General features: G+C 32.6%; 1 protein-coding gene and 2 pseudogenes across 4 annotated transcripts in view; 1 reads left to right on the top strand and 2 right to left on the bottom strand.

Annotated features, from left to right (window-relative positions):
* LOC148761946 (protein FAR1-RELATED SEQUENCE 5-like) overlaps positions 1–24,412 on the top strand; it is a 31,478-nt gene extending 7,066 nt beyond the window's left edge. Inside the window, exons 2-6 of the mRNA XM_088807290.1 lie at positions 11,890–11,953; positions 12,103–12,462; positions 21,054–21,400; positions 21,637–21,892; positions 21,932–24,412. Coding sequence (XP_088663416.1) covers positions 21,384–21,400; positions 21,637–21,892; positions 21,932–22,699 — 1,041 coding nt within the window. The 5' untranslated portion in view covers positions 11,890–11,953; positions 12,103–12,462; positions 21,054–21,383 and the 3' untranslated portion in view covers positions 22,700–24,412. The remainder of the gene's footprint in view (positions 1–11,889; positions 11,954–12,102; positions 12,463–21,053; positions 21,401–21,636; positions 21,893–21,931) is intronic.
* LOC18595085 (putative disease resistance protein At4g10780 pseudogene) lies at positions 3,135–8,715 on the bottom strand (annotated as a pseudogene). Of its 3 annotated transcripts, none has more exons than XR_016027026.1 (2): positions 5,717–8,715; positions 3,135–3,250 (listed from the first exon to the last, which is right to left on the bottom strand). The product of XR_016027026.1 is annotated as a putative disease resistance protein At4g10780 pseudogene, transcript variant X3 (transcript). The 3 variants fall into 3 exon arrangements; XR_016027025.1 differs by lacking the exon at positions 3,135–3,250 and adding an exon at positions 4,655–5,024; XR_016027024.1 differs by lacking the exon at positions 3,135–3,250 and adding an exon at positions 4,655–4,939.
* On the bottom strand, positions 11,198–14,832 carry LOC108662604 (putative disease resistance protein At4g10780 pseudogene; annotated as a pseudogene).
* Positions 24,413–24,814: the final 402 nt, after the last annotated feature.

Genomic DNA, 24,814 nt, shown 5'->3' with positions numbered 1-24,814 from the left:
TTCTTACATCTCTTTCTATTGGTCTTCACCCACTCCAGCCTACATAGCCATACTAACAAGTACTGAATTTATTTGTAAAAGTTTTCTAGAAAACCACATTCTATTGTGAATCTTCATTTTAAAGCACAGCCATTCCCTCATCTTAATTTACAGCAGCATTCTCGTTCACCACCGTAGTCGCTAGACACCACTAAAGGACTCCTTTTCAAGTTAGAAGATTGTGCATCATAAAAGAATCCATTCCCAAGTACTTGTCCTTCAAAATTCTATTTCTATGCCACATCATTTCATTGGAAATATAGCATTATTATTTGTTCAATAGAAAATTTGAAGATTTCTGTCTCCATCTTAATTTTAAGATGAATAATGCCACATGCGTAACTTGCTTGCCCAGCAATGCAATCCCAGCAAGCAGAGATCCGTTGAGGTTGAGATTGAGATTGAGCAGAAATATCCCATGATTTAGTGATCAAAATATTTGATAGATGAAGAAAGAAGAATGAAATGAATTATGGGTCTGAGGAGACTAATTATTTTGATGAATATCTGAGTGATTGAGAGGAAGATGCAACGCTTTTGTGCCAATTTATTGAGAGGTTTAGTCGGCCATTAGCACTGGTGATTGGTTGGTGCTAAAATAATTTAGATTGAATTATCAATGAACACATTGCTTTCAATCTAGGACAAGCTTTTAACTAGAATAATAATACCACTATTTTCTTTTTTGACTATATGTATGTTGCATTACAGACAAGATATCTAGTAAGATAATGTTAGACAGATTGACTAACAACTCGAACTGCCATTGAAATTTTTAGACCATTATTACCATAAAACTACAGAACAGATAGACAACAATTTACATTCAACTAGTCCTGGTAAGTGATGGACTCCAATGACAGAACATCAAGAAACAGAATTTCAGAGCAAGTGTGGAGGCCTTCAACATTTTTCTCCTTGTGGTATCAGCTTTATAAACATTGCAGGGTGAATCTTGGAAGGAGCCAACCTTTTAAGAAGTGGGAGAGAAATTTCATCCTCTTCTTCCTAATCGTTGGTCTTTGGAGGTTAAGCTATTCTCTCGGTTAGGTTTTGGGTTTTTTTTTTTTAACTTGAGAAAAGAGAATTCGAATATGCTTTTTAAGTAGAGATCATACATTATTCAGATGACATTGAATCTTAATTAAAGAAAACAAAAAAGAAAGCTATAGTATATACAATTTGGTCCAACTTATAAACATTTTAACTTGTTTAACGTATTACAATGAGAAATAAATTCAAATTTTGTATTATAATGAATACAAATAATTAATTAGTCTTTTTATTTTATATCCTTTTATTAACTCATTTCATTTTTATGTAATTTTAGTAACTTCATTTTTTCCAACTAATGTAATATAATATAATATATAAAAATACATTTTTTTGTTCTTTTATTAATACACACGCATGATTACATATATGAAATAACTTTCCATGGAATTTTATGTTAATTTTTTTAATTAATATTACAATTGTATAATTTTATATGTAATTTATAACTTTCAACCAATACATCGGATAAAGTATCACTTATTTTTTAATTATCCATATCTAAATATTATCATTCAACTATATATTCAAATTTTATAAATATTTTATTCATATTTAAAAATTACAAATTGAATCTTACCCAAATTAGATCAATAATACTCTTCAAATATCCAAACTTGTTAAATATTCCATTTTCAAACCCAACCTAAGCAAGAAAGAAATTTACATATTTGCAATATATTAATAATTAAAAATAGTTAATGAAATGAATATTAAAATTAAAATAAAAAGTAAAATTCGCTCATAATTAACAACAAACAAATTTTCAAAATCAATAGGCAACTAGAAGCACTCTTTTGAAGACCATACTCGTATCGTACCCGAATTCGAAATGGATACCCGAACCCATGCCTGAATGGGAAGGGATGGGAAGGGAAGGAGGGGATGAAGCATCGGGGCCAACCCCCAAATTCTAAATCCAAAGCTAATCCAAAAGTTTGAAGCCAAAGTTACTTCAGAGAGTAGAGGCGGGCGGATTGGCTTTACACTTTTGCAGTGTTACTTCAGTAGTACTCTACATACATAGATTCCGGCCAATTCCAATCACTCCGACGCCATGTCCACTTCCGATCCCAACAGGCTCATCTCCAAAGCAGAGAAGCTGTAAGCTTCTCTCCCCTCTCTTTACAAATATCTTACTTGTATATTTGTAGAAGAATGTGTTGTAAATTGCCACTTAAGATTCTTCGATTTCAATTTGTTTATTTGATATCCGATCCCATCCCTTGTAGTGTTGAATTATCAAATTAGTTTGGGGACAAAACCAATTAATCAGCCTGACCCAACTTTTCTTTTTCCTCTGTCTGTATGTGTAGAACAAAGCTGAGTCTTACAAGGTGGAGTGCTGATCGGAAAAGTACTACTGTTTTGTATGAGCAAGCTGTTAATGCTATCTAACCCATTATTCAAACTTTAAGATTTTATCTAAAAAATGGGGGGTTTTTTTATTTATTTTTGGATTCTTACTATGTGATTACCATGCTTTTGGGGGGCTTTCTTCATTGATGCTCATGCTACTTGTAGCCAATGGATTTCGAGTTGCAAGAGATTATGAGAAAGCAAAGTTAGCATTAGAGAAAGCTTCACAAGGACAGCAAATGCGGGTGGATTGGTTTTACACTTTTACTTTTACTTTATTAGTACTATACATAGTTACATAGATTCTGGCCAAATCCAATCACTCCACGCCATGTCCACTTCCGAATCCTATCATTTATCTAAATATTTGAATCTTGTAAATACTTTATTATCATTTAAAAGTTATTAATAACTGAATCTTACTCAAATTAGAGAAATAATATCCTTTATATATTCGAACCTATTAAATTAAATGTTCAATTTTTTAAATTTATCTGGTTCATCTATACCTGATTAATTGACCCAAACCTAATCCAAGTAAGAAAGAAAATTCACACCCCATTTGATATTTGCAATTTATTTATAATTATAAAATTAAAATTCATTCATAATTAACAATAAATAAATGTTTAAAGTGAATAAACTAATAATTTAATAACTAAAAGCACTCATAATATTTTTAGAGATGATATGGTATCTTACCTAAATTCAAAACGGGTTGTGAACTCTTTATCTAAACTTGTCTCAAATCCATTGGAATTCTACATATCCAGTCAAGTAGGTCCGAATACCTGAAACCCTAAAAGAATAGAAAAGATAAAATTAAAGAGCCTTCTGATCTTGGTTGAAAAATTATAGGAATAGGATATTGTAAGCTTCAGATTCCATTTTATCTTTTTGAGCAAAAGGAAAGGAACTCCCAAAGAGTAAGACCAAGCACACCTAGTTTCCATTGCTTTTAACTTCTTCATTTGTGTTCAATTGTGATTAGTGTTAGTATGACATTTACAATGCCTGATTACACACAGTATTAAAAGGCTTTCAAGAGCCAAAACAGTTTTTATTTCTATACATAGCACATTCAAATGTTGCAGGCATTTCAATTTCTGTATTAAACCGTCAATACCTCCATTGATTGGATACATTTTGAATATTTGCAACTTCGAAAATTTACATATCAATTGTCATGGGATTTTATAGAGATCGATGTCCTCCTCAAGTCCAAATATTGCAGTTTTGACGATCTATAAAACTGAATTGGCAACTATGTTATGTTTGTCCCTTGTAGATGGAGTTACTCTAGTCAAACCAACTCTAAAGTTCCCTCTGACACCACATGGAGACTCTTGTTTGAAGACAAGTTTAGAACTCTCAGATTGCAAGTAATGCCCATGTTTTGGCACTGGACTCATGACCACACATAAGATTGCTGTTGTATGTGTTGAACTGCCTGTAAAGTTGGAAAATCTGTTTATAGGCGAATACATTGTTTGCATATGTAAGCAAACCTTATATGAGTAGGCATTATTAATGGATTTCTAGTCCTCAGGTTCACAGATGCTGCAGCATTCCTTTTGAGGTTGAACTTAGCAGCTGACAAGTGCAATGCTCGAAACAGCCACTGCAGGGTGCGACTTTATGTTATGAACCCAAATGATATGCCTGTATTACTAGATATCCATTCATTTGCCATTCCTTTCTCTTTGTTTTGTAATTCAGCTAATAAAACAAACTGTTTCATGTAGACAAAAAGTGTATTTATCATACAACTAATGTTATTAGTTCAAACTGCAATCAGCTTAACAAAAATAATACTAGATTGCAAATCTTTAAACTTTAGATATCAAATCGATAGTTTGAATGCTAAATGTAATTAACCCATGACAATAAGAACATACAAGGTTTTAGCTATGGTTCAGTCCAATCTTCCAAATTGTAAAAATTCACAACCTCCATAAAACTAAACAAAAGTATTCAACATAACAGAACATGATCACCATTTGTGATCCCAAAATTTCTAAAACAAGCCTTGACATTAGTCAGCATCTGACATTCACCATACCAACTGCGGCAAGCAGTGATGATTTAGATGACATACCTCACAACAAGAACTAAAATGCAGCAAGCAGCAATTTACAAGAAAACAGGTCTAACCTTTTCTCTTTTTAGTTGAGAAACATCAAATGATAGATATAAATAAAAATTTCACCAAACAAATCAAGTTCAGGATATGATATAAACAAGACAACCACACAAATAGAGCATACAAATTACAATCTTGAAGGTCCAAGGCAAACTAAAATTGAAAAGAGAAAAGAAAAATGCAACAATGCTTTGTGATAAGTTCTTCATTTTTTTCTAACTCCAGAAATTTATTAGACCTAAATCATCCCATCCTTTCTCTTTCCAGCATCCCTCCTTTCTTTCAATGTTGATTTCAAAATACATGAAGCTATCATCAGGCTGATTGACTTGTCCAGGCACCAGTCTTTGCCCAAAGAATAAGAAGAAAAGCAAACGTGCAGAAAAATTTATTAGTGCTTCTGTTGTTGTTCCCAAATGTGTTGTGTTTGCTGTACATGTAATGAAGACGATGAAGAATTGAAGATTACTGGGTCCTTCGAAGCAAGGAAAATTTATAGTTGCCATATGGGATGAATTAACATTGTAAACCAGAATGTTGAAGCCTTTATTAATGCAGAAGGTTGTTTTTCTTTTCTTCTATATCATTTGAATTGTTTGGAAATTCAGTTCATGTCTGACAACCTTACATAATTATGATGCATTAGCCTTATATACTGTATTTGGTGTGTAGCATAAATGTACCAATTATTTTGTATTAAGAGCATTAATCTTGAATTTTCCAATGTCATTTATGCAAACCGGATCAAGCAGACGATTGTGCATCATGAAAGAATCTATTCCCAAGTACTCGCCCTTCAAAATTCAATTTCTATACCACATCATTTCATTGAAGATATTGCATTATTCTTAGTTCAATAGAAAATTTGAAGATTTTGGTGTTATTGTGAGTAGTGTTGGAGATAGTTAAACTTTTAAAATTAGCAAAGGAACACAAGAAATAGAAGCGATTATTGTAGTTGTAAGAATATTAGAATGATTGATGGATAAATTAAATACTATTAGGATAGGAATTTTAGAGACCTTATTATATCAAACAGTTAGCATGCCATCTCACCTTTGAAGACAATGATCATATAAGAGAGAAAAATAAAGGAAAAATTACTTCTGAAATATCACACACCTTTCCTTTGCGGTCTTTAGATTAGAATAGGATGTCTAGCTCTTTCCATCATGATCGAAGTTTGAAAGAGGGTAAAAAAGTAGATCGAGTGACTTCATCCTTCCATTGAACCTCTGTCCACCACTTTTCAGTTCCAGCAATGTTGATTTGATTGCCCTTTGCACTGTCACAGTTGAGCGGAAGCTTCTTCAGTTTTGGGCAGCTTGATACTCGGATTTCTCTCAAGCATGGGAAGGGTAGGGCATCCCAGTATATGCTCTTCAAATCAGGTAGATGTTCTAAATGAAGCCTTTCTAGCTTAGCAAATGGGCTTGGATTCGAAATTCCAACCACATTTGCAACTTCACTCACTTCACTTATTATTTCTTCCATTCTTAGGCACGAACGTACCTTAAGCTGCGTCAGATTTGGAGCAAAAATAAGCCAAGTCAGGTTCTTCAACTTTGGACAACTGTTTATTGAAATCTTGCTCAGTGCCTGAAAGCGAGGAGTGATAGTATTACTATTAGTGGGAAAGAGCAAGGAGGTTTGTATCATTCTTCTTTCCCCTAATTCCTTCTCTATATTCCTTGCTACCATCTCTTCTATGCTATCAAAATTCTTAATTTCTAGGTTCTCCAAACGCTCCATATTTTCTAAAAACAAAACACTCAATACCTTTGTCTTCCACCAACCTCGAAGGTGTAGTCCTTCAGTGCATCCTCGTAAGTGGTGGCAGCTCAAAAGGCTTTCAAGAGCATAATCAGTGCGTATTTCTATCCACAGCACATTCAAATGTTGCAAGCATTTCAATTCCTCTATTAAACTGTCTATATCAATCCCCACATGATTGTGTAAAAAAATTTTGAATATTTGCATCATTGAAAATTTACATATCAATTCTCGTGGGATTTTAACGAGACCGGTGGTCCCCCTCAAGTCCAAATATTTCAGTTTTGACAACTTACTCAGCTGACTTGGCAACTCCAATATGCATGTCCATCGTAGATCGAGGCACTCTAGTGAAACCAATTCTGAAATTCCCAGTGGCAACTCATGCAGATTTTGGTTTGATGACAAGTTTAGAACTCTCAGGTTGCGCATAAATTGGAAGAAACCATCACTAATCACCTGCAACTTGTTATCCTTGAGAAATAAAGTTTGAAGATTAGGGCATTTAGGTGTTCCTCGTAACTCTGTAATTTGACTTTTCATCAATGACATTCTTACACCTTCCCAATTTTCCAACTTTTCAACATCAGGTGCCTTAGTTGATGTTCTAACAAAAAATCTCTTCTCAGGTGCTTCACACTCATGTGCTATCCATAAAGCCATGTCGCGGATCACATCATGCATCTTTACATATTTTGTAGTGTATTCACATCTTTCTAATAAACAAGCACTAAGAAGAGAATTGATAATGTCCTCACCTTGCATTCGAGCATCAATTATGTTGTCAAATTCATTCAAAAATCCCTCATAAAACCAATAATCTTTCAGCTCATCAATGAGAATTGCAAAATCTTCGGAATACAAACTACAGTACAAAAGGCAAGATCTCATAGTGTCGTTAGGTAAGCTATCATAACTAAATTTTAAAAGAATATACACCTCTTTATCCATGCTTGCTAATTTATGCGGAAACTCTTTCAATACCATAATTGCATATTCCCAATGTTTAGGCATTGTCTTGTAAGCCATGGCACGACCAATTGTAATCAGTGCAAGAGGTAGTCCTGCGCACTCATCAGCAACTTGTTTAGCCAACTCTCGAATATCTGGATGGCTGTCAAGGGTTTCTTCCCCAACCTTCTCTTCAAACAATTTCCAAGCGTCATCTTGGCTTAAACACTCTACTTTGATAACCTTATGAGCTCCCATTTGTCCACATACGTCTAAGGAGCGAGTTGTAAAAATTAATTTAGAACCATTTTTCTGATCCGGTTCAGGTATTCCAACTTTGATCAAATCCACCCGCTCCCACACATCATCCAACAGCAGAACAAACTTTTTTCTGCTCAAAACTCTCCAAATTTCTACAGCTTTCTTATCAAAACTTTTATTCTTCCATGTCTCACCACGTGAAAGGCCAAGGTTTTCACCAATTTTTTCTTGAACTGTTTCGATGTTGTGATCTTTAGACACCACCACCCAAATTACAACATCATAACCGATTAGCTCATTGCTTAACTTATTGTTAATTTGGGTCAAGAGTGTTGTTTTACCAACTCCTCCCAAGCCATGTAAACCAATAATACCCACATCGTTTTGTTCAAGTAAGCACCAGACTTTATCAAATATCCGTTCCAAACCCACCGTGGATCCGGCGGGTCTTACATCCACTTGGACTGCAAGTTCATTCTCAGCTATACTTTCAAAAACTCCTGCATTCTTTAGATCAACTATTTCTGCAAGTTTTCTACTCACTTGTTTACCAAAGTTGTAGCTAGACTTACAATTCTTGGAGAAGCAGCCAGCAACACATAATTTCTGAATTTGTTGAGGACCATCTTTGATCAACACCTCAGCTTCTGCTTCCGCAGTCTGCACACTTGAAAGCCAGAGTTGAACTTCGTTAAGCGGTTTCATACGTTGTTGTTCAGCAAGATCTAGCCTCTGGTTCACGTCATCCCTTCGAGCTTTCAGTTTGGCCGCTTCCACACTCAGAGCTTTAAGATTAGCTTCAAGCTTGGATGTGTAACTTGCTTGTCCAGCAACGAAGTCCCAGCAACGAGAGATAGTGTCCTCCATTGAGATTGAGACTGAGCACAAATTTCCCATGATTTAGTGATCAAAATATTTGATAGATGAGGACAGAAGAATGAAATGAGTTGTGGGTTAGAGGAGGCTAATTGTTTTGATGGATTTCTGAGTGATCGACAGGAAGATGCAATGCTTTTGTGCTAATGTGCTTGGAGTTTTTGTTGGCCATTAGCATTAGGTTGGTACTAAAATAATATGGTGGAAGAAAAAGGGACAAGCTTTAACTAGAATAATAATACTAGTGTTTTCTTTTTGAATTACAATGCTACTACTTTGACTCCTTTATATCGATGCTCCTTTTTTTAATTCACAAAAGAAAAAGAAATTGATGCTCTTTTGACTGTTTTGATGTAAAATTATGCAGATTAATAAATCATAATGTAGATTGTGAGGAGAGATCGGTACGAGTGCTATCAGGGCCTTTCCTGCAAGGCCTCCAAGCTTAATTAACTGTTCATCCCCCTAATTTTGAAAAAGTAAAAAGACATTTATGTATTGATTTATTTGTAGGGATTATATTTGATGGTTTCCAAAATATAACTTTTATATTTTTATTACAGACAAATTCTGAAATGCAACAAATAACAATTTAAATAACTAAAAAAAGGTCATAATTTTTGTTGAAGACAAGTATGATAATCATATCTTACCGGAATTCAAAAGAAATAGCAAACTCCCCAATGCAAATTCATCCCAAAATCCAAATATATTGGGTACCGAAGATTAAATGGCCCATTGCCATCCAGCAGTGTGGTTGCTAGAACCCATGCCCGAGGGAATGGGAAGGAGGACGTGAAGTGGAGAACATCGGGGCCAACCCAACAAGCTCATCTCCAATGCCGATAAGCTGTCAGCCTCTCCTCTCTCCCCTCTCTCTACAAAAATCTTTACTTATACATTAGTAGAAGACTGTGTTGTAAATTTAGAACTTAAGATTCTTAGATTTCAACTTTTTTTTTTGTTTTGATATTCGATCCCACCCCTTTTAGTGTTAATTTAACGAATTGATATGAGGCAAAATCAATTAATCAGCATCACCCAACCTTTTTTTTACTCTGTCTGTATGTGTAGAACAAAGCTGAGTTGAGCAAGCTGGTAGTGCTACCTACCCATTATTCAACCTCTAAGATTTTATAAAAAAAATGCGTTTTTTTTTTTGGGATTGTTACTATGTAATTGCTATGCTTTTGGGGACCTTTCTTCATTGAACAAGGGAGCTCAAGTTGAGTAGACTGAAGCTTGTGAGCTGTGATGTCATTTGTCAAGCCAATTTTGGCCTTTGTTTAGTTGTAGGGTCCAGTAAGTACTTCCTTTTGATCTTGGTTTCACAAGCAAGTGCCCATGTTTTGGCACTTTCTCATACCGCTCATAAGATTGCTGTTGTATGTGTTGAACTGCCAGAAAATTTGAAAAATCTGTTTATAGGCAATTACCTTGTTTGCATATTTAAGCAAACCATATATGAGTAGGCATTATTAATGGATTTGTTGTCCTCAGGTACACCGATGCTGCAGCTTTCGTTTTGAGGTTGGACTTAGCAGCTGACAAGTGCAGTGCTCGAAACAGCCAATGCAAGGTACGACTTTATGTTATGAACCCAAATCATTTGCCTGTATAACTAGATATCCATTCATTTGCAATTCCTTTCTCTTTGTTTTGTAATTCAGCTGCTAAAACAAACTGTTTCATGTAGACAAAAAGTGTATTTATCATACAACTAATGTTGTTAGTTAAAACTGCAAATTGCTTAACAAAAATAATACTTGATTGCAAATCTTTAAACTTTAGATATCAACTCGATAGTTCGAATGCTAAATGTAATTAACCCATGACAGTGAGAACATACAACCTTTTAGCTATGGTTCAGTCCAATCTTCCAAATTGTAAAAATACTACTATTATTCAAATTCACAACCTCCATAAAACTAAACAAATGTATTCATCATAACAAAACATGATCACCATTTGTGATCCCAAAATTTCTAAAACAAGCCGTGTCATTAGTCAGCTTCTGACATTCACCATACCAAATGCAGCAAGCAGCAATGATTTAGATGACAAACCTCACGACAAGAACTAAAATGCAGCAAGCAGCAATTTACAAGAAAACAGGTCTAATCTTGTTTCATTTTAGTTGAGAAATATCAAATGATAGATGTAAATGCAAATTTCACCAAACAAATCAAGTTTCGGATATGATATAAACAATACAACCACACAAAATAGAGCATACAAATTACATTCTTGAAAGTCCATGGCAAACTAGAGTTGAAAAGAGAAAAGAAAAAAGTAACAATACTTTGTGATAAGTTCTTCATTGTTTTATAACTCCAGAAATTTAGACCTAAATCGTCCCATTCTCTCTCTTTCCAGAATCCCTCCTTTCTTTCAATGTTGATTTCAATATACATGTAGCTATCATCAAGCTGATTGATTTGTCCATGCACCAGTCTCTGCCCAAAGAATAAGAAGACATGCAAACATGTAGAAAAATTTATTAGTGCTTCTGTAGTTGTTCCCAAATATATAGTGTTTGCTGTACATGTAATGAAGACGATGAAGAATTCAAGGTTACTGGATCCTTCCAAGCAAGGAAAATTTATAGTTACCATACTGGATGAATTAACATTGTAAACCAGAATGTTGAAGCCTTTATTAATGCAGAAGGTTGTTCTTCTTTTCCTGTATAACATATGAATTCTTGGAAATTCAATTCATGTCTGACAACCTTACATAATTATGATGCATTGGCCTTCAATATAGCATTTGGTGTGTAGCATAAATGTACCAATTATTTTGTATTAAGAGCATTAATCTTGAATTTTCCAATGTCATTTATGTAAACCATATCAAGCAGATGATTGTGCATCATGTAAGAATCCATTCCCAAGCACTAGCCCTTCAAAATTCTATTTCTATACCACATCATTTCATTGAAGATATTGCATTATTCTTTGTTCAATAGAAAATTTGTTGATTTTGGTGTTATTGTGAGTAGTGTTGGAGATAGTTTGAACTTTTAAAATTAGTAAAGAAACAAAAGAAATAGAAGTGATTATTGTAGTTGTAAGAAGATTAGAATGATTGATGAATAAATTAAATACTACTAGGATAGGAATTTTAGAGACCTTACTATAGCAAACAGTTAGCATGCTATCTCACCTTTGAAGACAATGATAATATAAGAGAGAAAAATAAAGGAAAAATTGCTTTTGAAATATCACGCACCTTTCCTCTGCGGTCTTTAGAATAAGATGTCGAAAGCATTTAGATTGGCTTCATCCTTCCAATCTGGCTCTTTAGATGATCGTGATGGAAGTCTGAAAGAGGGTAAAAAAATAGATCGAGTGACATCATCCTTCCATTGAACCTGTTTCCACCACTCTTCATTTCCTACAATGCTGATTTGATTTCCCTTTGCACTGTCACAGTTGAGCGGAAGCTTCTTCAATTTTGGGCAGTCCAATACTATGATTTCTCTCAAGCATGGAAAGGGTAGGGCATCCCTGTATATGCTCTTCAATTCAAGTAGAGTTTCTAAATGAAGCCTTTCTAGCTTAGCAAATGGGCTTGGATTCGAAATTCCAACCACATTTGCAACTTCACTCACTTCACTTATTATTTCTTTCATTCTTTCGCACCAGGCTACCTCAAGCTGCGTCAGATTTGGAGCAAACATAAGCCATGTCAGGTTCCTCAAGCTACGACAACTGTATATTGAAATCTTGCTCAGTGCATGAAAGCAAGGAGTGATAGTATTACTATTAGTGGGAAAAGGCGAGGAGGTTTGTATCATTCTTCTTTCCCCTAATTCCTTGTCTATATTCCTTGTTACCATCTCTTCTATGCTATCACACTCCATAATTTGTAGGTTCCTTAAACGCTCCATATTTTCTGAAAACAAAACACTGAATACCTTTGTCTCCCTCAAACCTCGAAGGTATAGTCCCTCAGTGCATCCTCGTAAGTTGTGGCAGCTCAAAAGGCTTTCAAGAGCAAAATCAGTGCGTATTTCTATCCACAGCACCTTCAAATGTTGCAAGCATTTCAATTCCTCTATTAAACTATCTCCACTGCTACTTAGGGCATTGTCTATTCCAACGTCGATAAAATTGATCGGAGACATTTTGAATATTTGCAACATTGAAAATTTACATATCAATTGTTGTGGGATTTTATGGAGATGGGATGTCCGCCTCAAGTCCAAATATTTCAGTTTTGATAACTTATTCAGCTGAATTGGTAACTCTGATATGTATGTCTCATGTAGATCGAGGCATTCTAGTGAAATCAGTTCTGAAATTCCCTGTGGCAACTCCTTAAGCAAGTAGTTTGATGACAAGTTTAGAACTCTCAGATTGCGCATAAATTGGAAGAAACCATCACTAATCACCTTCAATCTACAACTATTGAGAAATAAAGTTTGAAGATTAGGGCATGTAGGTGTTCCTCGTAAATCTTTAATTTGACAATACATCAATGACATTCTTACACCTTCCCAATTTTCAACATCAAATGCCTTAATTGCTCTTAGCCCTGTTTTTACAAAAAATCTCTTCTCGAGTGCTTCACACTCACATGCTATCCATAAAGTCATGTCACGGATCACATCATGCATCTTTACACATTCTGCAGAATCTTTACATCTTTCTAATAAACAAGCATTAAGAAGAGAATTGATAATGTCCTCCCCTTGCATTCGAGCATCAATTATGTTGTCAAATTCGTCCAAAAATCCCTCGCAAAACCAATAATCTTTTAGCTCATCAATGGGAATTTCAAAATCTTCGGGATACAAACTACAGTATAAAAGACAAGATCTCATCGTATTCTTAGGTAAGTTATCATAACTAAATTTTAAAAGAGAATACACCTTTTTATCCATGCTTGCTAATTTATGCGGAAACTCTTGCAGTACCTTAATTGCATATTCCCAATGTTTAGGCGTCATCTTGTAAGCCATGGCACGACCAATTGTAATCAGTGCAAGAGGTAGTCCTTCACACTCATCAACAACTTGTTTAGCCAGCCCTCGAATCTCTAGATGGCTGTCAAGGGTTTCTTCCCCAACCTTATCTTTAAACAATTTCCAAGCGTCATCTTTGCTTAAACACTCTACTTTGATAACCTTATGAGCTCCCATTTGTCCACATACAGCTAAGAAGCGAGTTGTAAAAATTAATTTAGAACCATTTTCCTGATCTGGTTCAGGTATTCCAACTTTGATCAAATCCACCCTTTCCCACACATCATCCAACAGCAGAAAAAACTTTTTTTTGCTCAAAACTCTCCAAATTTCTATAGCTTTCTCATCAAAACTTTTATTCTTCCATGTCTCGTTATGAGAAAGGCCAACCTTTTCACCAATTTTTTCTTGAACTTTCTCGATGTTGTGATCTTTAGACACCACCACCCAAATTACGACATCATAACCGATTAGGTCATTGCTTAACTTGTTGTTAATTTGTGTCAAGAGTGTTGTTTTACCAACTCCTCCCAAGCCATGTAACCCAATACTACCCACATTATTTTGTTCAAGTAAGCGCCAGACTTCATCAAATGTCCGTTCCAAACCCACCGTGGATCCGACGGGTCTTACATCCACTTGGGCTGCAAGTTCATTCTCAGCTACCCTTTCAAAAACTCATGCATTCTTTAGATCAACTATTTCTGTAAGTTTTCTAGTCACTTGTTTACCAAAGTTGTAGCTAGACTTACAATTCTTGGAGAAGCAGCCAGCAAAACATAATTTCTGAATTTGTTGAGGACCATCTTTGATCAACACCTCAGCTTCTGCTTCCGCAGTCTGCACCCTTGAAAGCCAGAGTCGAATTTCGTTGAGCCGCTTCATACGTTGTTGTTCAGCAAGATCTACCCTCCGGTTCACGTCATCCCTTCGCGCTTGCAGTTCCTCTAATTCCTTCCTCAGAGCTTTAAGATTATCTTCAAGCTTGCATGTGTAACTTGCTTGTCCAACAACGCAATCCCAGCAACGAGAGACAGTGCCCTCCATTGAGATTGAGACTGAGCACAAATTGCCCATGATCAAAATATCTGATAGATGAAGAAAGAAGAATGAAATGAATTGTGGGTTTGAGGAGACTAATTGTTTTGATGATTTCCTGAGTGATCAAGGAAGATACAACTAATAATACTGACTAATGCATTGACATATAGTTTTTATCGACCATTAGCATTGGAATTGTTGATTAATACTAAAATAATTTAGATTGAACTTTGTCGAAGCACCCCACAATCTGGTGCATGAAAGAGCCATCCTCACAAGAACTGAGCTTACTTGACCTCTTGGAGTTTCCTCCTTTGCTTCGTAATGTTCGGAGATAGAGTTATGCTCTTGGATTTTATTTGAATGGGCGGACCAAGCTAGGTTGGGGCTTAGATTTAAAGAAGAGAAATCTGGTAGACTCAGCTTTGTCTGGTTTATTATTAGAATTATTAGAGTATGACCCACATTGCACACAGATTGATCAAATATAAGACACTTAGCATGCAGTTCGTCCAGCTTTTTTTTAGAAATGTTGTTTACTCTTTCTAAGCACTCACTAAAGTCTACGTGTGGTTAAGCGAAGAAGCCCCAAAATGTTATAGATATTCAAATTTTAATTTGTAATAAATCAGGATAAATGTTTAGTTATTTATTTTAATATACTTTTATTAACTAATTTGGTTTTTACATAATTTTATTGTCATTAAATATGAGTAATATGGATTTTTTAAATTTTTTATTAATACACATTCGATGAAATATACAAAATTAGTCAAATTCATCTTAAATTGCTTTCTATTTGATTTTTATTCTATAGTTTATAACCAACACAATTACCGCAATACAAACTAGTCCAAATATATTAGAAGTGGATGAATTGAAAATGTAAGTCCAAATAAGTTCATGTTTACTCTATTTATTTAATTTTACTTTAAAAACATTTATGAATTAAGGAGGTGAGGTTTAGGAATAATAACAAATAAGATACTAGTTATTTTTTAATTATTCATATCCAAATCTTATAATTTACCTAAATAATCGAACCCTATAAATACTCTATTAATATTTGAAAGTTACTATCTGAATCTTACACAAATTAAATGAGTAATCCTCTTTAAATATCCGAACTTGTTAAGTCTTGATATTTCAAATCTCTTTAGTTTATGGATATTCAATTAATCAACCCAAACCCAACCCATGAAATTTATGTCACATCTAATATATGTAATTTATTAATAATTCAAAATATAAAATCAAATAAATATTAAAATTAAAATTCAGGTTCACTCATAATTAAGAACAAACAAAATTTTAAATTCAGTAAAGAACAACATAAAAATCAAATTTTTAAAATCAATAAACTATCATATAAATAACTAAAAAACACATATTTTTTTTGAGACATATCGTATCAAAAAATTACATTAAATTTTCGTGTGTACAAGAAATTAGGCTACATGCTTACCTGGGAGTCTTCAGAACTAAAACCCATATGAACAAACAAAGATGGGAGTTTTCAGAACATCCAACATGACTTGTCCACGCACCAGAAATTTATTAGACCTAAATCCTCCCATGCTAGCTCTTTCCAGCATATCCCTCCTTTCTTTCAATGTTGATTTCAAAATACATGTAGCTATCATCAAACTGACTAACTTGTTTACTCACCAGTCTCTGCCCAAAGAATAAGAACACAGGCAAATGTGCAGAAAAATTTATTAGTGCTTCTATAGTTGTTCCCAAATATGTTGTGTTTGCTATACATGTAATGAAGACGATGAGGAATTAAAGATTACTGGGTCCTTCCAAGCAAGGAAAATTTACTAGTTGCCATACTGGATGAATTAACATTGTAAACCACAATGTCGAAGCCTTTAAATAATGCACAAGGTTGTTTTTTCTTTTCTTCTATAACATATGAATTCTTGGAAATTCAATTCATGTCTGACAACCTTACATAATTAGATTGCATTAGCCTTAAATATTGTATTTGGTGCATAGCATAAATGTACCAATTATTTTGTATAAAAAGCATTCTTGCATTCTCCCATGTCATTTATGTAAACCAGACCAAGCAGACGTGATTAATCCTAGTTTCTTAACATTTTTTTCTCAGGAAGTTTGAAATATTTTATGACCTGTGTTCTCAGCCATTTAGACAACATCTCTATTGTTAGTGTCAATTCCTCACACTCCAAAAACACACAAGGATGATCACATGGATTGTAGTCCAAACAACATCCTCCTGCACAATCATCCATCTAATAAACTTTACTGTCATGAACGGTTAGAAAAGCAAAACTATAGATCATAAACACTTGAACATTTAACTTATTGGTTGGTGTATGATCTGTCTATTTAAAAAATATGATTCGAGTCCCCTTCCCTCAATTTAAAAAAAAAAAGCTACAGATTATATCCCCATGGAACACAGCCGCCTAAGCTTATGCAGCAGCTAACCAGAACCTTCTAAGCGCATGGATTAATCTTAACCCCCTCACACACATTATATATCATTGATCATATTCTTCTTACATCTCTTTCTATTGGTCATCACCCACTCCAGCCTACATAGCCATACTAAGAAGTGCTGAATTTATTTGTAAAAGTTTTCTAGAAAACCACATTCTATTGTGGATCTTCATTTTAAAGCACAGCCATTCCCTCATCTTAATTTACAGCAGCATTCTCGTTCACCACCTTAGTCGCTAGACACCACTAAAGGACTCCTTTCCAAGTTAGAAGATTGTGCATCATAAAATAATCTATTCCCAAGTACTTGTCCTTCAAAATTTTATTTGTATGCCACATCATTTCATTGGAAATATAGCATTATTATTTGTTCAATAGAAAATTTGAAGATTTCAGTCTCCATCTTAATTTTAAGATGAATAATGCCACATGCGTAACTTGCTTGCCCAGCAATGCAATCCCAGCAAGCAGAGACTGTGTTGTCCGTTGAGATTGAGATTAAGCAGAAATTTCCCATGATTTAGTGATCAAAATAGTTGATAGATGAAGAAAGAAGAATGAAATGAATTATGGGTTTGAGGAGACTAATTATTTTGATGAATTTCTGAGTGATTGACAGGAAGATGCAACGCTTTTCTGCCAATTTATTGAGAGTTCTCGTCGGCCATTAGCACTGGTGATTGGTTGGTGCTAAAATAATTTAGATTGAATTATCAATGAACACATTGCTTTCAATCTAGGACAAGCTTTTAACTAGAATAGTAATACCACTATTTTCTTTTTTGACTATATGCATCTTGCATTACCGACAAGATACCTAGTAAGATAATGTTAGGCAGATTGACTAACAACTCGAATTGCCATTGAAATTTTAGACCATCATTACCATAAAACTACAGAACAGCTAGACAACAATTTACATTCAACTAGTCCTGGTAAGTGATAAATAACATAACATATAGAATTAGTAACATATATTATCAGTATTGGCTTTACACTTTTACATGAACACTACAGTAAGTTTACCTTTACTGTAAGGTCAATTAATAAAATTTTTAAAAAATAATAAAAGCATGTATAACAGGTTAATAGGTAAATAACATATATAATTTTTAAATTTATCTATTTTAAAATAATAATATAGATAATTTTTAAACTTATTTAGTTTATTTTAAGTTATTTAACTTTTAATTTTATTTTATTATTTACTATAAATTATAAAAATAATTTTATTTTAATGTTAAAATTATATTTAATTAATTTAATTCAATAAAATTTATTCTTATTACTAGTTACATTAACTCTTACAGATTAACGTTAAGATTTTAAATATGTTTATTATACCTTTATAAGATTTTACGTCAATTCTTACAACTTAACGTCAAACCCTTCTAATAGTAACTTTAAACTATAATTATTCTTATCCTTATTATTTTTTATTTAAAAATTAAAATTTGTATATCGTTAAATATTTTGAACCCGAGAGTATAAATTTAAATATTTATTTTTCATTTAATTTAGATTGTTTTTACTTAATTGGCTTGTTATGTTAACTCTCACACGCTTACGTTAAGATTTAAAATTTAGTTATTCCACTTTTACAAGTTTTTACGTCAATTCTTACAGTTTTACGTCAGGACTTTCCTACGTCAATTTTGAACTATAATTATTTTTATCATTATTATTTTTTATTTAAAAATTAAAATTTGCATATCGTTAAACACTTATTGCTTGAGAAAATAGAAATTTAAATATTTATTTTTTATTAAATATAGATTTTTTTTACTTAATTGACTTATACGTTAACTCCCACACACTTATGTTAAGATTTAAAATTTAGTTATTTTACTCTTATAAGTTTTTACGTCAATTCTTGCAGTTTTACGTCAATGCTTTTCTATGCTAATTTTGAACTATAATTATTTTTATCCTTATTATCTTTGTTTAAAAATTAAAATTTGTATATTGTTAAACACTTTTAGTCTGAAAACATAAATTTAAATATTTATTTTTATTAAATTTAGATTGTTTTTACTTAATTGACTTGTTACGTTAACTCTCACACACTTACGTTAAGATTTAAAATTTAGTTATTCCACATTTATAAGTTTTTACGTCAATTTTTACAGTTTTACATCAAGATTTTCCATGTCAACTTTGAACTATAATTATTTTTATCCTTATTATTCTTAATTTAAAAATTAAATTTTTTATATGGGTAAACATTTTCAGCCTGAGAATATAAATTTAAATATTTTCTTTTTATTAAATTTAGATTATTTTTACTTAATTGACTTGTTATGTTAACTCTCACGTTAAGACTTAAAATTTAATTATTCCACATTTACAAGTTTTTACTTCAATTCTTACAGTTTTACGTTAAGACTTTTTCATATCAATTTTGAACTATAATTATTTTTATCTTTATTATTCTTAATTCAAAACTTAAAATTTGTATATCGTTAAACACTTTCAGCTCGAGAATATAAATTTAAATATTTTTTTATTAAATTTAGATTTTTTTTACTTGGTTGACTTGTTATGTTAACTCTCATACATTTACACTAAGATTTAAAATTTAGTTATTTCAACTTTACAAGTTTTTACGTCAATTCTTACAGTTTTACGTCAAGGCTTTTTCATGTCAACTTTGAACTATAATTTTTTTTATCTTTATTATTCTTAATTTAAAAATTAAAATTCGTATATCGTTAAACATTTTTAGCTAGAGAATATAAATTTAAATATTTGCTTTTATTAAATTTAAATTTTTTTTACTTGATTGACTTGTTACGTAAAGTCTCATACATTTACGTTAAGATTTAAAATTTAGTAATTTCACTTTTACAAGTTTTTACGTCAATTCTTACAGTTTTATGTCAAGGCTTTTTCATATCAACTTTGAACTATCATAATTTTTATCCTTATTATTCTTTATTTAAAAATTAAAATTTCTTTATCATTAAACACTTTCAATCAAAAAATATAAATTTAAATATTTATTTTTCATTAAATTTATGTTGTTTTTACTTAATTGACTTATTACGTTAACTCTCACACGTTTACATTAAGATTTATAATTTAGTTATTCCACTTTTATAAGTTTTTACGTCAATTCTTACAGTTTTACGTTAAAACTTTTCTACATCAATTTTGAACTATAATTATTTTTATTCTTATTATTCTTTATTTATTATGTCGTTAAACACTTTCAGCCTGAGAATATAAATTAAATATTTGTTTTTATTAAATTTAGATTATTTTTACTTAGTTGACTTATTACGTTAACTCTCACAAACTTACGTTAAGATTTAAAATTTAGTTATTCTACCTTTACAAGTTTTAACGTCAATTCTTACAATTTTACGTCAAAGCTCAATGTCAACTTTGAACTATAATTATTTTTATCCTTCTTATTCTTAATTGAAAAATTAAAATTTTTTTATCGTTAAACACTTTCAGCCCCGAGAGTATAAATTTAAATATTTTCTTTTATTAGATTTAGATTTTTTTTACTTAATTGACTTGTTACGTTAACTCTCATACATTTATGTTAAGATTTAAAATTTAGTTATTCAACTTTTATAAGTTTTTACGTCAATTCTTTACAGTTTTACGATAAGGCTTTTCTACGTCAATTTTGAACTATAATTATTTTTATCCTTATTATTCTTTATTTAAAAATTAAAATCTTTATATCATTAAACACTTTTAGCCCTAGAATATAAATTTAAATATTTATTTTTCATTAAATTTAGATTTTTTTAACTTAATTGACTTGTTATGTTAACTTTCACATATTTATGTTAAGATTTAAAATTTAGTTATTTCTCTTTTATGAGTTTTTATGTAAATTCTTATTACTTTACGTTAATGATTTTTAATCGTAATGTTTAGGCTTTTTAATGATAACTTTAAATTACATGTGTTTTTATTTTTGTTGTTATACATTTTCAATTTTGATTTGCTGATTTATTATAATGTCAATCCTATTTATAATATAAAATTTTAGCCATTGACTAAAAGCAAAGCAGATAAATGGTTTCTATTAAAACGGCATAAAAAAAAAGTCCTTCAAAAGAAGGAGTTTCCCCTACTAAAGGAATTTTTTGCCAGAGGTTGGAGGTGGAGGACCCTCATATTCACCTTCAATAACTGGACAATTTTGCTGTACTAGCTTTACAACAGCAAGCCCATCCTTCGTCAAACAGTTTGCAGAACAAGATACTATACCAAGGCCAACTTCTGTTATATCATTGTAGAGTCCATTAAAGAGATGACTCTCCTCCACTAAGGGAGTTTTCTGCCAGACGTTGGAGATGGTCTTCACAAGCATTATAAAGCAATTTCTACTGGCACCCTGACGTTTGGTCTGCTTACCACTATCCTATCAATTGTCTATTTTGTTGTACGTGCTGTGTTTTCTTTAACTTTGCTCTCCCCACCATGCTCACCTCGTGCAGGTATTGTTAACAATAATACTCAATCCTTATACCCAAAATGCTACACCTTAAAACTTATATACTAAACCCTAAACCATTAAATTATACTAGCTTTGGTATTGTGAATTTGATAATTTTCATTATACTACTTTTTATACTTATCCTCCAATATTATTATAGTGTAGTAAGTTTTTTATTAAATATTTCATGAGTATTTAAGGTCGTAATTATATATTATTTATGTTTAATATGTGTAGGTTAATGGAGAGTAAAGAAAATAATTTGTCAGATGCAAAATATTTGCATGAACTTTCAAAAGATGAAATACTAGGTTTGGAGTTTGATGATTTAGAAGATGTTTATGAATTTTATAAAGCATATGCTTGTGCCATGGGCCTTGGTGTTCAAAAAGGTAGCTGTAGGCGAAACAAAAATGGAATTGAAGTTATGAAGCATTTTGCTTGTTCGAAGGAAGGACATAGGGCTGAAAAATGGGAAAAGCTAGAGAACCGGGTGCGAGAACCTAAAAGGTGATCTAGAACAGATTGCAAGGCTAACATTCGGATCATTCTAAACAAAGATACAGGAAAATGGTATGTTTCACATTGTGAACTTGAACATAATCATCAAATGGTAAATCCCGCTCAAATATGTTTTATTTGTTTGAATAGGCATATTAAAGTAGCTGATGTCTATGAAGCAAAAGCTATGAAAGTTGCAGGTATCAAAACGTGTCAAGTGATGAATGTTTTTTCAGCTCAAGTGGGGGGCATTCAAAATGTTGGTTTTACTCGTAAAGATTTTTATAATCGTATGGCAGCCGAAAGACATGCTAAAGTAAATGATGGTGATGTTCAAGCAACGCTGTTATATTTTGGAGTGAAAAAAGAAATAGATAATGGATTCTACATGAAGCACACGACTTATGATGATAACAAACTAAAGAATTTATTTTGGGCTGATTCTATATCAAGATTAGATTATGCTTGTTTCGGTGATGTTTTGGCATATGACACAACTTATAAGAAAAACACATTTAATTTGCCTCTTTTGGTTTTCATTGGTGTGAACCATCATCACATGACCACCATTTTTGCATTAGCATTGCTCACAAATGAAGATGCTGAAAGCTATATTTGGTCTTTGACCACATTTTTAGAATGTATGATGAACAAAAAGCCAATATCTGTGGTTATTGATGGGGACCGAGCTATGAGAAAGGCATTGGAAATGGTGTTCCCTGGAGTACGACATAGGTTATGCTCTTGGCATCTGGCTCGTAATGCCCAAGCAAACGTACCACTACCTGGATTCGTTTAGAAGTTTAAAGCTTGCACGAAATCTTGGTGGACGATTGATAAGTTTGAAAAAGAATGGAAAGAGATGGTAAAAAAGTTTGCATTACAAGGACATCGGATAGATGAGATGTATAAAAAGAAGCATATATGGGCCCAATCACACTTGAGTGGTCATTGTTTCAAAACAATTACGAGTACATCACGTTGCAAAGGTTTGAATTCTTTTATAGCTTCTCTTGCAAAAGAGAGGAAGACATTAATGGAATTTGTTAGAGCAATTGAAGATGGAATTAAAAATATTTGAAATAATGAGATTGGTGAAGATTACATATCCATCCATACAGAGCCAGTTTCAAGCCAAATTTTCAAAGATATTGAAAAGCATGCTTCAAGTGTTTATACAAGAAGAACATTCAAAAAGTTTATAGATGAGATGTGTCTACAACAATTGTATTATCATGAATGTTGCATCGATGATGAGCCATCTATACGGGTGTACTTCAAGGAAGCCAACTAACAAGCTGACAACTTGGCGAAAACAAGGATAAAAGGGTTGAAAATCTGCTCAACGTTTGGGGGGAGGCATCTAATAATAATGCTAGTAACTGAGGAGAGCTTTTTCAATGTCCCCCCTTTTCTCTCCAGGTGTAGTTGCAAAGGATCTATCTATAGGGGTGATTTCATCCTCTATCTTTTGACTATAGGTGTTTATTGGTTGAATAGGATTTTTGGCTTAATAGGGGAACGACTCTTATTTTTTCTAAGCCTAAGGACTTTGAGGAGGTGATTGGGTCATGCTGGTTGTTTTTTCTTTTGTTCATTATGGCAAGTGTATAGGGTCCTTTTGCCGATATTGTTTTTTGATCACCTGGTGGTGAAAAGGATTTTGTGTGGTTATACCCCTTTATTTTGTACGGGGCATAACTTTGACAAAATCCTTGTAAAGAGGCAAACTATAGTTCTCGTTTATCAATGCAAATGAAATTTCAAAAAAAAAATCTATACGGGTGTACCATTTGATGAAGTATGGAGATCTTTCCAAGCGAATATGTGTGGAGTTTCATATAGATGATCAAAATATAAAATGCTTATGTGTTAAATTTGAAACAAACAGTATACCATGTCCACATATCATTCATTTGATGATTTTAGAGCAATTAAATAGGATCCCTTTGAATCTCATAATGAAAAGATGGACAAAAAATGCTAAAGATGATGCACCTGTAGTTGTGGACGATAATGTTGATCCTAAGTATCAAACAATGCTACGGTACGCTTTTCTAAGCTCTCACTGTAATAGGTTATGTCATGTCACTTCTTAATTAGCCAAGACATTTAACAAAGCGAGGAGTTGAATAGCTAGTTTAACAAGATGATATGAAGAGATGTGCAAAGTCAATACAGATGGAATTTCTAATTTGACAGAACATGTTCATGATCCTACTAGAGTGAAAGTTAAGGGCAAAGTTGGACTTAAAACTAAAGAGAAAAAAAAGCCATGAAAATGTGGCAACTGCAGAATGGAAGGTCACACAAGGAATAAATGTCCACAACTAGAGCTAACACTTCGTAGTTTGGACTCAAGCAGTTGCCTTCTTGATGATAATGATGTTGATATATGTGAGAGAAATAAAGAAGTATGGCCATCTCAATTGGAAACACTTTTTGGTGGTGATTCATCAAAGGTATAATAATATAACATATATTATTATTAAATGACTAATGATGATAATTATTACATATTTGTTTTATTTATTATTTGTTCTGTTTTGTTACAAGAAGAATAACGCACAAAAATGATAATGAGGTTGGGATTCTTTTTATCACACTCGTTTTCTACCTCATTAAATCTATTTGTTGATACAGGTATCATAAACTTTGGTTGGAAAATAAAAGTATAGCAGTTTGTTTGTTCTAACCTTGTTCTCTTGTTCTATTAGTTTACTATTTGGCATGATGATATTGTTTTTATATATATACATGTATAAACAATAAAAGCTTTCTCTATTGATCGTAAGGCAAAAAATGCACACTCACACACACGTGCACACCACCAGTCCATCAGAATGCAATTCCATGTCATTGTTATTGGCTGAATTAATGAAAAACTATCATGTCAAGCAAGTATGTAACTCTT

Source organism: Theobroma cacao, chromosome 6 (assembly GCF_053813885.1).
Source record: "Theobroma cacao isolate CCN51 chromosome 6, ASM5381388v1, whole genome shotgun sequence".
Taxonomy (NCBI): domain Eukaryota; kingdom Viridiplantae; phylum Streptophyta; class Magnoliopsida; order Malvales; family Malvaceae; genus Theobroma; species Theobroma cacao.
Note: the sequence above shows the minus strand (reverse complement) of the source record. Positions and strands in the feature narration are given on the sequence as shown.